The sequence below is a fragment of the Struthio camelus genome, chromosome 10, assembly GCF_040807025.1.
Source record: "Struthio camelus isolate bStrCam1 chromosome 10, bStrCam1.hap1, whole genome shotgun sequence".
NCBI lineage: Eukaryota > Metazoa > Chordata > Aves > Struthioniformes > Struthionidae > Struthio > Struthio camelus.
This window is the reverse complement of record NC_090951.1, coordinates 7656153-7672241: the sequence shown is the minus strand read 5'-3', so window position 1 is coordinate 7672241 and position 16089 is coordinate 7656153. Positions and strand designations below refer to the sequence as shown.

General features: G+C 40.4%; 1 protein-coding gene across 7 annotated transcripts in view; it reads left to right on the top strand.

The window, feature by feature from the left end:
* The window catches only part of WWOX (WW domain containing oxidoreductase), a 525216-nt gene that overhangs the window by 196197 nt on the left and 312930 nt on the right, over window positions 1–16089 (top strand). Inside the window, exons 9-10 of one of the 7 annotated variants that reach the window (XM_068956309.1) lie at window positions 13560–13636; window positions 14698–14725. The exons of 3 other annotated variants lie outside the window; for them this stretch is intronic. In XM_068956309.1, the coding sequence (XP_068812410.1) occupies window positions 13560–13636; window positions 14698–14710 (90 nt within the window). In that variant the 3' untranslated portion in view covers window positions 14711–14725. Of the gene's footprint in view, window positions 1–1815; window positions 2007–13559; window positions 14198–14697; window positions 15900–16089 lie in introns of those variants that run through there. 3 more of the 7 variants (XM_068956306.1, XM_068956308.1, XM_068956307.1) reach the window with 3 other exon arrangements.

Sequence of the window (16089 nt, the reverse complement as noted above, 5' to 3'; positions counted from 1 at the left end):
CTTTCAAGCTTTTTCTTTTGTTTTGATTTTGGAAAATAAAAGAAATATTTAGAAGGTGATGGACTGGCAGCTGGGGAATTTGAAGCTTCCTCTATTAAAAAAAAATGGAAGTAAAGAGAAAGAGTGAGAGAAAGAGCTAGAGAAAAGGGGGAAAAAAGAAAGTGCAGTATGGAGAGGAGTAACTAGCTGAAATTCTATGATCTGAGTTATGCGGCAGGTCAGATTAGACGATTACAGAGTCCCTTTGGCCTTAACAGCTACAAATTTTTGAAGCATAGTGCAAGTTTCCCAGCACTGCGGTTTCATGCTGACCTGAAGGGGTGAAAGGAGATCTTTGCTGTGCCCATTCACTGCGTCCCTGATAAGCTGGGCCTGTCTGCAGTCTGCGATGTGAAAAGCTGCCTGCGAGGAACCAACCTAACACCGCAACTCGTTTCACAGGAGCCAAATTACGTCTGCTCTATGCTAATTACTGATGGTGGCAAGCCAGTGGTAGTATATTTGCACGAATAACATGGAGGAGGAGGTCCCTGTCCCAGTTCTGGTCCCAGGAGCTGTTCGTTTTATTTGTTTATTATTATTTTTGTATTAAAACAATATATTTAGGCAGGTTTTTCAGTGTGCCACTTCCCCTTATGGCATTCTGTTGTATTTCCGATTCCTGAAAAACCTCTGTTGCTACAGATGTGTACTTCTCATCTCTGTCATGTCTTTGTGTTTTCCTGGCCATGAAGAAAAGCGGTACATCAGCTTATTCCTGTGTTGTTATTCATTTCAAGCCAAAGATCCTTAGTTTCACCTTCCTGTATCCTGCTGGTCATCCTGTCTGATTTTCTTGTTTGCTAATATTTAGCATGAAGACCTAAAAAGAGTTTGTGGACAGAAGGACTTTTTCAGAGGGGGAAGGGTTTTGCTCTTTTAAACATTTCATTCCCTTACGTGAAACTACATATAGCTACAAAATCATCTCATCACAGTCTAAGATACTAACTTGCTGGCAGCCATAGGAATGATGTCTTTAATGCCATCCAAAAGATGGCACTGAACAGCTTTCTGGTCCTTTGTGCTATAGGAATGGGTAAAAATAAGCAGAGATTAAGGCTGAGGTCTCCATTAATAGTTTTTGATAGGTTTAAGCATGGACTAGTCTGTTGCCTTGACCTAAATGCAGAGAATAGCACCTAAAAGTAAAGCTGTCGTTGAGGAGAAAGCTGGGGCTTGACCCATTGGTTCTAGGTTTGTAACCCTTTCTCCATGTCTTCGAACCAGCCCCAGGTGGGGCTGACGTGGTAGCTTGGTTTGTCTTTCATGGACCATGTGAGGTGAGGGTCTCTCCCGGTGGTCTGGCAGCTTGGTCTATTACATATTTTTTTTCAACTAAATTATTTTGTGTAATAACTATAATGTTAATGGAACTATATGTTATGGTTGAGTTAAGATTTGTCAGTTTGAAAATAAACGTCTTGGCTTCATTTTGACATTTGCCTTTCCGCGCCAGTCCGTTAACCTGTCACACACTATAATTTCATTAAGACCATCATTTAATTGTAAGTTAATGTACAGCTATCTTCTATAAAAGAGCTTTAGATACTGCCTGAATAATTTCAATACAAATTTTCAACTGATGTGATTTAAATAATATGAAAAGCTAAATGCCCTCTAAACCCCTGTTTATGAATTCAATATTAAGAAATACGATACAACAGCCATATTACTGTGCCACTGTAACAAGGAGACAGAGTTTTTCAAGTTGTAATAAAGTGAGAGAATAAAGCTTAGCTAATATCTGTGTGTGTGTGTGTCTTGTACCTGCAGCAGCGAGATGTACTTCATATGTAACTGGGAGAAGTTTCCAGCATTCAAAGAAGGACAATGCAGACAACGTGCGCTCGATATAAGTGAAGAAAGAATTAAAATCCACATGCTAGTAGCTTTAGTGCCAGTCACAAATAGACTCTTCACGTATGAGATACATAAAGCTTATTTCAAAATAAATTCTGGGTAACATTCAACCTGATTGAATCTTTGGAAGCTGTGTTAATATATTTGTTCAACTCACTTGCACTCAAAAGCTTTTAAACAGGATATCACTTTTTTATATTATTCATGATAATGTAATTCCTGCCTTTAATCTCTTCAGGATTTCACATTAAGTCATGATATGCAGTTCAGAGGGATTTGGATCATCCATTAATCATAGTATCTCTACTTTTGTGTGTCTGCTTTTGTCCATCTCTTAAATCAGTCACTTGGCAGCAGCAGAGATCTGGGGATAGTCCAAGATGTTTGACTGAAGAGGCCTTATTTATTAAACGTGTTTCTTGCTAGAGTATGTGCAGATTTATGTGATGTACTGCATCCTAAAAAGGAAGTGATAGAAATATTAATGTCATCACTGAATATGATCCTTTTAGTGTTTCCGCTGGAAATGTAGGTGTGGATAAGTATATTAAATGATGACATGCATTTAGTAGAATAATGAGCTGAAAACACCTGGACTAATACGAAAAAAGAGACAAAACAGTGTAGTCAAGTGTTCATATGTAATTAAAATTTGTATAAGAATCTGCATACACTGTGGGACTGAATTCAAGTTTCATAAACAATCTCTATTTGATATTTTCTAAAGTTTAAGGGCTTTACTGCTTCATTATTTTAATTTATAATGGGTGCTAGGAAGATGGGAGAAGGGTTGAAAACCTTCCAGGAGTTCTTAGTATTACTGTTTTGGATTCGTTTCTTTGAAGTACTGACACTGTCCTTTGAGCTAAACTTATCACTTCTAACAGTAATAATAGTAGGTTGCATTTCTCTATATGAACAAACCACTAAAGAGTGACTAGAGACGTATATACATTTATTTTAAAAATACTTGTGAAATTAGAGAAATACGTAGCTGAACTGTGTATTCTATCCAGGTTTTGGAATGAAGCAGGCTGATGTTCCCATGTCTTTTTTATTTCTTTTTCCCTCAGAGTCTGATTTCTTTTTCTAACAGTTCCTCTGACCTTTTCTTCTTTTGTCCTACCCTTTCGCGGCTCTGTCTCTCTTTCCCACCCTGAGTCATCCCTTGCAACTTTTACACCTTTCGTTCCACTCTTCTTTCCTGTAAAACTTTTTGTGCTGGTTTTCTTTCACTCTCTGTCTTTCTTGGCTTAGCTGAAGCTCTCATTTCCTGCATTTAGTATTACCAGAGTGGGAGAGGGCTTCTGGCTTTTGCAGACTAGCCCCCTGATAGTGCACTCCTGCAGTCACTTCAGCAAGCTACGTCTCAGAAGCAGCGAGGGGTCTTGTTGCTGGAACTGGTGGCTTACGAGGTCCCTCTCAGCCATAGGGCCTTGGAGGTTTCCCAGAAAACACTCGAAAGAATTTTCTTTAGGTTCTGAAAATCATGTGCTTTTCCCTTGCTGGCTCTTTGGAAATTATGAAAGCCTGTTTGCTGAAACTTTCCCACATCAGTTGTGCCCCACGCGGTCATCTGTAATAGGAAAATGCAGTCAGAACAATCAGGGTTTGCTAGAGTTATGAGCAACTAGGCTGAAACCTTGAAAGGGGAAATGTCAGACATGCTGACCTAGAGCCTGTTTCATTATCATCGCCCTAAGTAACAACTTTTAATTTAAGAGATGGATAGAAATTATACTTTCAAGTCTTTAGTCCTGCAAATCCATTTATGATTGTTGTGGGGTCTGTAAAGCTTTACTGATGATGAAAATGTTCGTGCATATGCCACGTTATTTTTCTGAGAGAATAGTTGAGGCTAAGTATATAAAAGCTGAAGAGAAATTACCAGTTTTCATTTCTGTGTTCAGGTTTATAACTAGAACAATATGTGGTATTTCAGCAGTCAGGTTTCTAATTGAATCAAGTTTCTAACGTTTGGGCTCAGTATATGCTGTTGAGAACAAAAATTAGTTGAAGTGTAACCATCTATCATTCTCGGTGATCTTCATGCACTGAAACAGACGTAATGACTGAACTGCTGTATTCTCCCTCATATTAAATGAAAAATGTGCTTTATACAGTGATGCTAGTGGGAGCAGGTGAGGCTGTGGGGGCACAATGGGAATGGCTATGAAAGAGACTAAGACCCCTGTTTATTGTGATAACAAAGCTGTATGTAAATTTTGCTTTTCATTAAAGCAGAATTAGTTTAACCCCAGTTGCACAAAGGCTACAGTTTTCTACTATTGAGACAAACAGCTTCCTACTGTAAATTGTAATATGATTTATATGAATCTACCTATTGCCATAAAGGTTCCCCCCAGAGCATGTGTATCTTCTACTGTATCTGAATCATAATAAATAAGAATTTTTAAAGTAGTTGTAAATACAGTTACATGATTATATTTTGGTTTGTTGGTTTGCTGTTACATAAATTCACATCAGATAGTTAGGATAGGTCAAGTAAGGAAATTAGCTTCTCTGCTTATTTTTTTTTTTGCACGATTTATAGTAATCACAAAAGCAACTGGTAGGCTTTGTACACCAAGTGCATAGCATATACAAGACAGCAACACAGTACACCTGCTGAGAGTGGGTAATTAGTATAATTTATAATCGTGGCACATTCAAACATACTGTTTGTATTTGTGTTATGTCCTGAGCGCACACAGTCACATTCTGTTATTTGCCCAAGCCTGGCATTGTAGGTGCGGGGTGTTTTGGTACTTGGGTTTCTGGGTCTGAAGCAAGTTCATCACAAAGTTGCACGTAAAGGCTGTACGTTTATTTTCTGTTAATGACTACCACTCTTAAACATGCAAACTGAATAATTGTGTGTAAATAAATTGCTTTTATTTGGATGTGAGACCATAAAAACATCTTTAACTTACGCTTAGGTTTATCCTGGATGAAATTTGGAAAGTGTATGCTGATAGAGATGGTAAAGGAGATGGAGCCTGACTCTTCTCAGTGGTACCCAGTGAAAGGACAAGAAGCAATGAGCACAAATTGAAATATAGGAAATTCCATGTAAACTTAAGACAAGACTTTTTTACTCTAAAAGTCATCAAACATGGGAGACATTGCCCAGGAGAGGTTATGGAGTCTCCATCTGCGGAGATATTAAAAAACCCAACTGGATGCAGTCCAGGGGAACCTGATCTAGCTGACTCTGCTTGAGCAGGGGGGCTGGACTAGATGATCCCCAAAGGTCCCTTCCAACCCCAACTATTCTGTGATTCTGTATAATTGGTAAAGTGGTATATATATACTACTTCAAAAAATGTTGTATCACATTGCTACCTTTTGCAACTCCAGTAATAGGTTGACTTAAAATTCTTTTTTTTAGATTATGTTCCAAAGGATGCCACACCTACAATAAATTAATGAATTTATGAGATATTCTTTCTTTCCAGTTAACCTCTCCTTATAGTTACTGCTTGTTTTCAGGCAGTTTAGTACACTCATCATCCGACTTTGCTAGCTAAAAATGCACAATCTTCCTAAAAGCATGCAGGTTTTGATTGAGAGCAACAGCCAGTGAAACAGCACTGACAGGTATCTTTTCCTGGGAGATCAGACTAATGCCTGTAAGACACTCATTGAAGAGAAGGTAAGATTCGTTTTCAGAATTAAATTTATGTTTTATTAATCTTAGCATTAAAAGGAACATTTCCTATATTTCAATTTAGTTGCAATGAATTAAAGTATCCACTGTGAAAACTGCTGCTGTTGGATTTAAAGTACTCATCTATTTTTGGTAATCTGAGGTTAGTTAAGGGCTAAATTTACAACATTCTCGATGACCTTGGTCAAGTCAGTTTCCCTGTGATAAAACTGTGAAGGTATTTACTTAGGTTCACTGAGTGTTGTTAAGAACAGTTCAAAGCTGCTTAATGAACCCCATGTCCTACGCTTCTGTTTAGTGTTATCAAAGGTTCACAAATTGTGAAAACAAGTTCCCAAATTGTATCTATGAGCGTTTAGGATGTAGACCGTTAGATAAAGTTGATCTGTTTTGTTCTCCAGGAGACTTGGAGTTGTATTTGGTGTTTTAGATCTTGTGGAAACTTCCTCGTTGACTGTTTTGGAAAGGCTGAGTCTAAACTACTTTGTCAGGATCAGTTATGTGCATAAAACTTACATAATCCATACTGGTGTTTTTCACGTTTTAAAAAAGAGGGCTCATTTCCAAAATCTAGGAAAAGTGTATTTGTTTAAACTTCCTTTTTTCATTATATATATTGCAATAACATTTTGATTGTTTCATTATTTCATTGACATGTTCAGTATATGATGTTCAATTTTAAGAAGCAATTTTCAGTTTTTAGAGGTAGCATCACAAAATGCCATTGTGCAGGGGGAAAGATGATGTATTGTGAACGCTTCTTGTTGCATGTGATTTCTTGAAATGGCCCTGAGCCAGGTCTTTTACAGAATTGTAAATATGATTTTCAAAACACAGCAACATTTCTTTGCGGTCTCTCAGATAAATGGTGCAACTGTAACAAATTGGTATTTCTAATTTGACAAACATGAAAACATTAACTAGGGATATTAAATATGAGAAGAAACATTTGGAAATGTTTTCCTAATATTTCCTGGCAGCATTATAATCAAACCAATCAAGAAGCATCATAAATTTTTATGGCAGTGAAGAGTCAAGAAACGGCATTGTGTTCTTCCGTTATTATGGTCTACTATGCATAGGAAGGAAATAAGTGACGCCTTATAAGGGGAGTCCATTAAGGTCAATTTTTTTTTCTTTCTAAATCAAGCACATAATATATGATGACGCTTTACTGTATGTTCCAACGAAACGTGAGAAAAGTGATGGGGAGCTGTTTTGAGTAATGCCAATAATTCTTTTTTCTTACTCCATTATATAAGGTGGCATTCAGTTTTATGTAACTTTCCAAATTTTGCACAGCAGTGTATTTGTTATTGGGAAATAGTTTGTTTACCAAGTACAGAGAACAGTGAGGGTGAAAACAAAGAAAAAAGTTCAGTAGCACAACTCCGTGAGCCAGAGGTCCAGCCAAACTGTAGCTATTAATCATCACCGTCCATTATTTACTGAGGATTCATTCATTGTTCCATAAAGGTATCTAGAGGGTCAATTAGAGACAACAGACAGGATTTTTCAAAGACACAAGAGGGTCAATTAGGCCCTCCTTGTAATTTTCTGCTTTAACAGCAAATGCCAGCCTATCCTGCAGCGTTGCAACAGATACAGTAGAATATAGAATTAAATAGTGTGGATTTTTTTTTTTTTTTAAGCTATTACTTTGCAGCCAGTACAAACTAGAATATTGCCAGGCCTCTTCAAAACAGAAGAACATTTTTATCACTATAATTGATGAGAAGCAAATTATTTCTTTTAGAGCGTCAGAGCATTGCAAGTGATCAGGAAATTTCTAAGGTGAAACAATCTGTTCTTATCGCAGAAGTGAATACTTTGCCTGAAGGTAGGAGCAGACACAGATAATACTCCTAAAGACTAGTGTTCAAAATGTAAAAGCATTTGAAGCAAAATATTGTTTGTAAATATTTTTGTATCAATGGCTTGCTTAGAGCTCAGAGTGAAAAACAGATATGGGATCTTACCATAAACGACCACGGCGGCATTCATTAATGCCTACACAGTAGTTCAATCTGATTTTCTACTTACCGTTCAAAGGTCAAAACACTACACAGTTCCCAAGAACGGAGACCTCAAAACTCTTTGGTGTAGCAGGCAATTTTGGTACAATAACTTGACTAACTTATGCTTTAGCAAAGAACAGAATTTGTGTTACAACAGTCTGGGAAAAGTGCTAGCTTGTTTTCTTTCTATTTAGCAACGTTTCTTCAATGGATCTAAGACTTCCTATGACCACGGGCACCGCACACACAGTAGCTGTGCTCATGTTATTTCTTTCACCAAGTCTTGTTTTTCGTGAGGAAGGGCTGCTAGGAGTTGGCCTACTCTCCTGTGTAGCTCTGAAAGGCTTGGCTTATTTGTCTCCTCTAAACTTCTGTTGTGTTACGTTGCCACAGTTTTTGATGCTTTTTAAAATCTGCGATAGCTGAAAGCAGCCTCTATGAATACAGTGCATTGCTCTTGTAAAGATTTTTATCTTTACAAATGGGTTTTTTTGGGAATGTCTGCGTATTTGATGGTCTCCTGTGAGAGTAAATCTCCGAGTGTGCTGCACTGGTTTGATCCTCGTCGTCCTCTGAAACCCCCTATTCTCTGCAGAGTTTGAGCAGAGACTTCTAACTAATGACTTAGGGCCAAATTCTGCCCTCAGATGCAGGCGTGTAATTCACATCGATTCCAGGGGGACTTCCACGAGCATATCAGAAAGCACAATTTTGTTCTTAGCGTGTGAAATTATAGCACAAACGGACAAAAGAGTCTCACACACATTCATCTTGGTGACCCCAAGCATACAGGAACGCGATACTAATCCAGCTGCCTTTCTCTTCGCTCAGTTTGCGCCGTTTCTTGCAGATCACCCCAATTCTTCAGCTGTCACTTGAATCTACCTTTTTTTTTTTTTTTGGTATCTTCTCTCTTCAGAAGTTTGCTGCTGTGATGCTTCAGAAAAATTAGTGACATTGAAACAAATGTTTCTTTAAGTAGCATTGCTAACAAAGACACTTGTAAAGCATTTTTTCCCTGTCTTTGGGAAATTATGGTACAAGAGCAGTCTTGTTCATATTCCGTGGGGAATTTGTTTGCAAAGGCTAAAGACAAAGACAGACGTGTGAGCGCGCTTCTGTAAATGGCTTTATTCAGGCACACGCGCAGAGGGCAGAGGGGTGTGCTGGCATGGTGGTTTCCTTCCCCGACAATATATGGAGCGTTTTGCCTACATGCCGATAGGACCGATATCCCCTTGCTGTGTCATCCAGGCTCTTGTGCTACGCTCAGATTTTTACATTCGCCATCCTCCCTTTCAGCTTCTTTGCAGGGGAAGTAACCAGTTTTTAATTTATGGACAGAAGCATGTCTTTCTATCAATTTATTCCTAATCATACTTTTTAACCAAACCTTTCTGCATTTCTGCTTCTCATTATTTTGCTATTCCGTTTTCAGAGCTAACTGTGCCGAGCTGTGCAGACATGACAATTTTTGGCGCTAGGTCAAAAATCTTTAATGGATTATCTTTTACATGTGTGCTGGTTACCTTAAACGTAGTGTTAAAGCTGAGACTGGCACCGGCTTTGCTTATCATCCACTGTTTGTACTCAGGATGTGCACGGAAGGAAAATTTTTCACCTTTCTGAATTTTCGTTGTGGGAATTTAGTCTCATGGCTGAACATTGGACTGGAGATTCTGTACGTCTTGGACTGATTGCTTATCAGGCCTCTGCTTATTTGTTTCTCTAGTTGATAAAGGATTTTGCGATATATAGTGCACTGAGGCTTCCCCCTTCTCTCGCATTCCTCGGCAGATACAATTTTCTTCTAGAGCGGCTCTCTGTAACACCAAACTCTTCCAACGTGGCTGTTCACACACGTTGTGTTTGCGTCCTGGCAGTCTCATGCAGCTTGAACTAGATCCTTTTATGTATTTCCATTAACATCGTTCCTCCCCAAAGTCGAATTAGTGTATATATATCTGAGCAATCCCAGACATCTTCAGCTTGTAGAGTCAACTGACTTTACTGTATATCACATTTTTAATTTCGTAACTTTAATTTCCTGGCGTGCTGCCATTGATGGTCTAGGTTTCAAGCGTCTGACTTAGGTAAACCTTTGAAGTTTTGCTCCCATCTTGTCTTCTTAAAAGATGCCTCTGTCCTGTAGCAAAAGGCCTAACGTTTAAATCTGCCACGGTGATTATAGGGTCTGCTTTGGCCTTGGATTCTGTTTGCAAATTAGGGCTCTGTGTGGTTTTGTATAGTGCATTTTAACTATACCTGTCGCAGTCGTCATATAGTGCGTTGTATTGCTTACAACAATTCCTGTTGTAAAGTTGTCTGTTGAAGTGTTTGGAAAGCCAACTGATGCCAGTGTTATTTCTGAAACAATTTGTGTAATCACCATGATTACCTGGGGAAATAAAATGTATAATTCTGAACATATAATTTATACATCACTTTGCCAAAGCTTTCTTAAAATCTATTTTGTGATATGAACTGGAATGATTGGCCTTACTAATCTTGGTTTTTTAGCCTTAAACCATAGCTGAACAAGTGATTTATGTTATGTATTGTCCCATTTCCCCATTTGTGTAATACCTGCCAGCAGATGGTCATTTTCCCAAGCTGGTTTATTAATTGTATTTATTGGATGGTTGTCTTATTGTTTCCTAACTTATATATTGATCCCTATTATATGAAATTCTCAATCTTTGCTGTTCACTTACAGTTGGTCACAAAAACTACATGACTGACTGGGTTCAAACACGAAGGTCTGCATGTGCAGACTGTCAGCTAGGAACACTTAGCGGTACCCCTTAGCTGTCACGCTTCCCTTTGCCTAAAGTTTTATTCCTTCTGCGTGACTGCAGCTTCCCCCTCCCCAGCTTGTTGCTTTTTTTTTTTTTTTAAGATTGTAGTGATATTTTTAGAATTTTTTTTATTAGTTGCTCAGGTAAAAAAAAAAAAAAAAAGGAGTAGTATGACAGTGTTTTATAACTGCACTACAATAAATAAAGTACGAGAGTGCCCTTTTTGTGGTTGGATGTAGGCACTCTCACTGGAGCCGGGAAGTACCGTGTGCCTCGGGGAACCTCTCCGAAGCAGTTGCCAGCGGGACTTCTTCTGCAAACGCTCGCCAGCGCGAGCAGAGGTTACACAGTCTCACCCACGGTGAACGATAATGTCAAAGAGCCGTTAGCAGTATGGAGTGACAAAGTGCGGAGAGATCCATCAGCTCATCCCGTGTTTAATGAAACAGAAATGAACATCGTATTGCCCTTGTTTTCTGTCAGATTTTCCAGGTCTCCATGAGGCTTATTAATCTTTGGGTGTAATGGAAACCGTGTTGCTATGTTACACCCGACAGCAGCCGAGGTGCTGCGCGGCTTGAAGGCGGCAGTAGTCTTCGTCTTACTTACATACGGCGCTTAGGCGCGCGCTACGAGAGCTGCGCGCCGTCGTCACGGGTCCGTGGGCTTCTGCAGCGCGCGCTGGTGCGCGCAGCCGGGTGGCTGGACGGCAAGTCATCGTCACCCGAAGCAACGACCGGAAACGCGCTCCTGGGTAACGCTGGCAACGTTCGCGCCGGAGCTTGGAAACCGTGTGTTACGAGAAATGCGAAACAGGAAGAAATGTTTGCTTGCCGTCTTGTAGTGCCCCCCAAAAGGCAGGCGGGCAGGATTGCACGCTCCCGAGCGGGGCTCCTGAACCTGAAGCTCTGTCTGGCAACGAGCTGCTTGTCTGCTGGGCCGCCTTATCGGCGTGCGTAGGGAACGGTGCGTGGCAGGAGGAGGGCGGGCAGTTCTCACGGACAGGAGCTGGAAAGCTAACAGGTAAATGGTATTACTGTCAGGTACTGAATTCAGTAAGTGTGTCATAAACTTTCTTTTTTTTTAAATTTAAGGGCCAGTTTTGAACGAGCCCTGGCAGCAAGAATAGCGCTTTTACACTTGAGGTCTAGTTATTGTTGTTATACTCTATTAGTAACGAAATAAATAGGAAAAGTGTCATTCCTATGGGTTAGGAAAAATCCTGGCATATACAAACAGATGAGTAATGCAGGCTGGATCACGTGCCGATATTGCCGTCTAGTACGCACCATTGCAATGAGACTGCTGTGCCGTATCTTAACATGCACGGCCCGTTACACTTACCGGGATCTTCGGACAGATCAGGCTTCACTAAGGACCAGAAAGGGTTGCAAAGTGATGCTTTTGCTGTAACTGAAGATATATTTCACCTCTGAACATTGTTATATATCTTAATGATAATAAAGACTTTTGTATTTTATTTAAAAAATTAATATCCTGGTGACTCTGCAGCTTTTCCAACTTGTGCAGCTTTGGAAATTTGTAAGATTAAACAAAAATATTGTGTGTTTAATAGCAGCAGTGGAAATATTTGCCTTTGGTATATGCATTATATAAGCAATGATTTTTCTCTTTTTTGGCCTTTTATTTTACAGCAGACTTTATTTATCAGCAGTGCATGTGTTGATACAGGTTTTATAAAGAACTAACTGTGCGTAGACGTTGCAGCCGTCGCTTTCAGATGTTTCCAAAGAAATTTGCATTTGGGTTAGAGATTGCGCAGTGCAGGAGATGTTGGTGACACCTGGTGTGTGGTGGCCCCTCCGCCCTGCAAGGCTCCCCGCCTCGTACAGCCACTGCCACCTCCCGAGACCCTCTGCCCCTTGCACCCTCACGCAGTGCCAGCGGTAGCAGTGCTCGGCTTTCCCGAGCTTCAAACAGGTGGCAGAATCGAGGCCGTCTCAGGGGTCCCGACTGTCTGCTGCCCCAGGCGACTGCCTGGTTTGCCCGTGCCCGAGTTGGCCAGGATGCTCGTTCTCTTGCAGGTTTTTTTCCCCCGCTTGCCGTTCTGTTGCTTTCTTTTAGTACACAGTACCATTGGGAAGTAATTTGCATAGCCTCTACGCCGCCAGATTTTGAGAACTGCCATGTTTGAAAAGGAATTGCTGCCATTCACAGTGCCACACTGATTAATCACAATTAGAGACAAAATACAGCGTTTTTGTCAAGGTTCCAGAGAGCAGGAAAATTAGCACTTCCCGCAATAAGAGTAATTCCATTAGTGAGCATCCCCCTTTAAAATGTTGTTGTTCTGTGCTATTTTTAAATAATTTTCACCGTTTTGAAAACGCTCGTATAGATAGATGCAAGCTCAGCTAAAAGTACGTTGCTGCCACACCGGTGCGTTGACCTCGTGCTGTCAGGAGCTGATTGTATCCTCCTTTCCGAACGTGGTTCCAAGCCAGATAACTGCTTAGGTATCACAGTTTGTAAAATACGCATACCTACCCGAGTATTTTACTGAAAGGGAGCCATTTATAGGCCCAGATCTCAGGTTTGGGAACAGTTCATTACAGAACCTAGAGGGTTTTCGGGCTTTGCAGCTTCCTCAGCCTTTACGTGTTTTGGCCAGCAGGGCAGCGAGCGCAGGCGCCCGTGTAACCGTTGCAGCAAAGCGCGAGTCTTTCCTGCGCTCCATGGGCGAAGTAACCAAGGCAAGGCTTAAATTTAAGCAAGCGGAGGTATTTAAGGAAGATAGTCAATTATTCTAGGATGGAGGGAAGCACCATATTTTCAGTGACCCCAGAACTCGTCACGCGACAGAGGTAGGATGTCGAATAAATTAAGCTGGAGAAAAAAAGTGGCGGTAGCTGTAGCAGTCCCCTAAAGAAGGGAGGAATATTGTCTGCTCAGAGGTCACCCGTGGGAAGTTCAGCTCTCGCGTAAGCCTGAGTGCTGGGAGTTCACATCTCCCACGTGGTACGGTGCCCTCGTCAGCAGGTTGACAAGGTTTAGAGGTTTCAACCTTTCCTGGTGCCACTGTTTTCTTTTGCGCAAGAGGGTTGAGCATCAGGCACCCTAGGTGGGGTGGCCCCTGTGCCCAGCTTGCTGGTCTGGCAGGGAAGCGCTTTCAGCCACTCGTCACAAGGACCGTTTGGTTATTCCCTGCAGAACCGAATGCAGAAGGAGCTGTCGGCTCGCAGCGTCGGCCGTGCAGCCCACCGGAGAAGTCTGCACGGCTCTGCCAGGTACTGCAGCTTTGCGTAGCAACAGCGCCGCACTTCTTGTTTCATCTCAAACCAAATAACTACTAACAGAGAAATAAAGTGAGTGAGAATGACCCTTTTGCCTGGTGGTTGCGGTTTTTACCTGGGAAGGAGGCAGGCTGCTGGGCCTTCAGTACCTGCTCCGGTGGCAGTTTAACTGCGTAGAGCGAGCGGGATGGTCTGGAGGGGAGCGGTGGCCGGCAGCGGCGTGGGGGGAAACGGGTTCCTCGCCCGGGCCTCGCTCTTCGCCAGGCCTGTGAACCCAGCCCGGCTTGCTGAATAAGAATCAGTATTTTGGGTTTTTTTTTTTTTTTTGTATCAGCTAAAAGAAACCCCAAAGGTTAATATGCTTCTAAACTTGCCCATGAATTTAGGTAGCGGCAGTTTGTGCTGTAGCATTTATGTTCTGTGCAATGCTAACGCATCACTTAAGATTAATTATCGCACACATACTTACATGCATAAATAGTAATATGTTTATGTTATTTTAGCTGTATGTAAAATATGTAGAAGTCTTTTTTACAATAAATTCTTAAAAATTGCTAAAACATTTCTGCTGGATTGTGCCCACATGCAATAACCTCTTCAGAGTTTTCCTTTTTTTCATCACTGTCTCTATGCTGCTCAGTGTTAAAATCCTAGTTTTTTTCCCCTCTCTTAAAAAAAAAAAAAGTACATTATCATAATTTGTTTGGAATAATGTGTTTAAGTTATCAATATGTGATATATCCCAGCACTCATAAAAGTAAGATTTCTAGATAAACACTGATAGAAATATTTTTAACCATGTAAAAAAAAATCAATTTTCATAAGGTTACATCTTTTTACTTCTCTGTATATACAAAGACTATATTAAAAGAGAGATTAAATTTTACTCTGCGGAGTAAAATGCAAACAGAAAATTATTTTTCATTTTTCAGTGCAAGCAATGGATTATCATTTATTTATGAGACTTTTTTTAATCTAGAATATATGGAAATCTTTTCTTGAAGCACAATGTAATATTGAATTGGGAATGTTGTCTGACAGTTTTCCTCTTACAGTTGCACAGAATGATTCTACTGTATGAATTTTTTAAAGAGCCTTCAATATACTGTGCGTGTGAAGGGAAGGTAGTAATCAGAGTAATCTTGAAGAGTCTTGCAAGTGCACCTCCTTCTATCCTTTCGTTCTTCAAACAAACTTCTGCGGAGAAGACCATGCTATAGTGAATTTTAACATCAAGGCAAGCATCCAGGTGTTTTTCACTTGTCCCAGGACATATCAGCATGCAAGAGCTCATTGCTGTGGCCCAGCTCCGTAGCCAGCCAGGCTTTTCTGGTGGCTTTTCGTTCTCCTGAGGGCATCGCTCCGGCAGAGTCAGCGTGGAGGGCCGCGTTTCCATCACAGCTCTGCCGTGGGGATCCGATGCTGAATGGGCCCAGAGTTTAAAGGGCCCATCTTTATCTGAGAACCTATAGCAGAAGTCAAGCTAAAAAGTGATTTTACCACCAAAAAAGGTTCTGTCCCTCAGGATACCACCAGCCCTTTTTTGGCAGTCGGTGATAACTGCCCTTGTTTTCGGAGGACGTTATCTTGTTTAAAAGTGACTTGAGTTAGCTCTGCCCTGCCAGTATTTAAGTCTGTGGGGGTATAATCTGAAGGAACCTTAACAAGTCTTTTTAAATAGCATGTCCAACTATTAGAGCAGATTTGTGCCCGATAAGAAACATATCTCGGAAACTCTGCTTTGTATCTGAGACCAGAGGCCAGCCACTATATTTGGTCTGCGTTTGTTTTCCTGAAAAATCCTGGTATAAAGCAGGCCCTGTAAAATATGGGCAAATAGTTAAAATGAAGGACAGAACAAACGATGCAAATATAATGTTCTTATTACAAATAATGTTATCTGCAACAGTATGTCTTGTAATTCAGCAGTTTTGATATTCCTAAATTACAGTGACAGAAAATGTTTCGTTTAGGTTCATACAAATTTTATATTAAAATGCTTATTTTTTTCCTGCTATTTAAGGAGACTTGAAGACCTGTGTATGGTTCTGTATGTATTCTTTTATCTAAACATCGCTACAGAAGCAATAGAAATTTGAGGCTTCTTATGTACCAGCTACTTTTTCCTTTTCCTTCCTCAAAGGTTATCTGTACAGTAGTGATTATAATTTGAGTGTCCTAAGAAGAAAATATTTCCCCTGAATTTATTTCGTACCTAATACAGTGTTGGCCAGATAATAAAGAAAAAATTTGTATTAATTTCGAGCAGACCTCCTGCTTTCCCCTCTTGCTTTCCATTGCATTCCATGTTACTGATTCCATTTCACAGGAATCCCTTCTGCCACTCTCTGTTTGCTGTTAGTATTTTTATACATTATTTGTATGATAAGAGGACCTAGGAGGTGTATTTGGGACCAGATCCTAAATCAGCGAGGATATGTAGAACT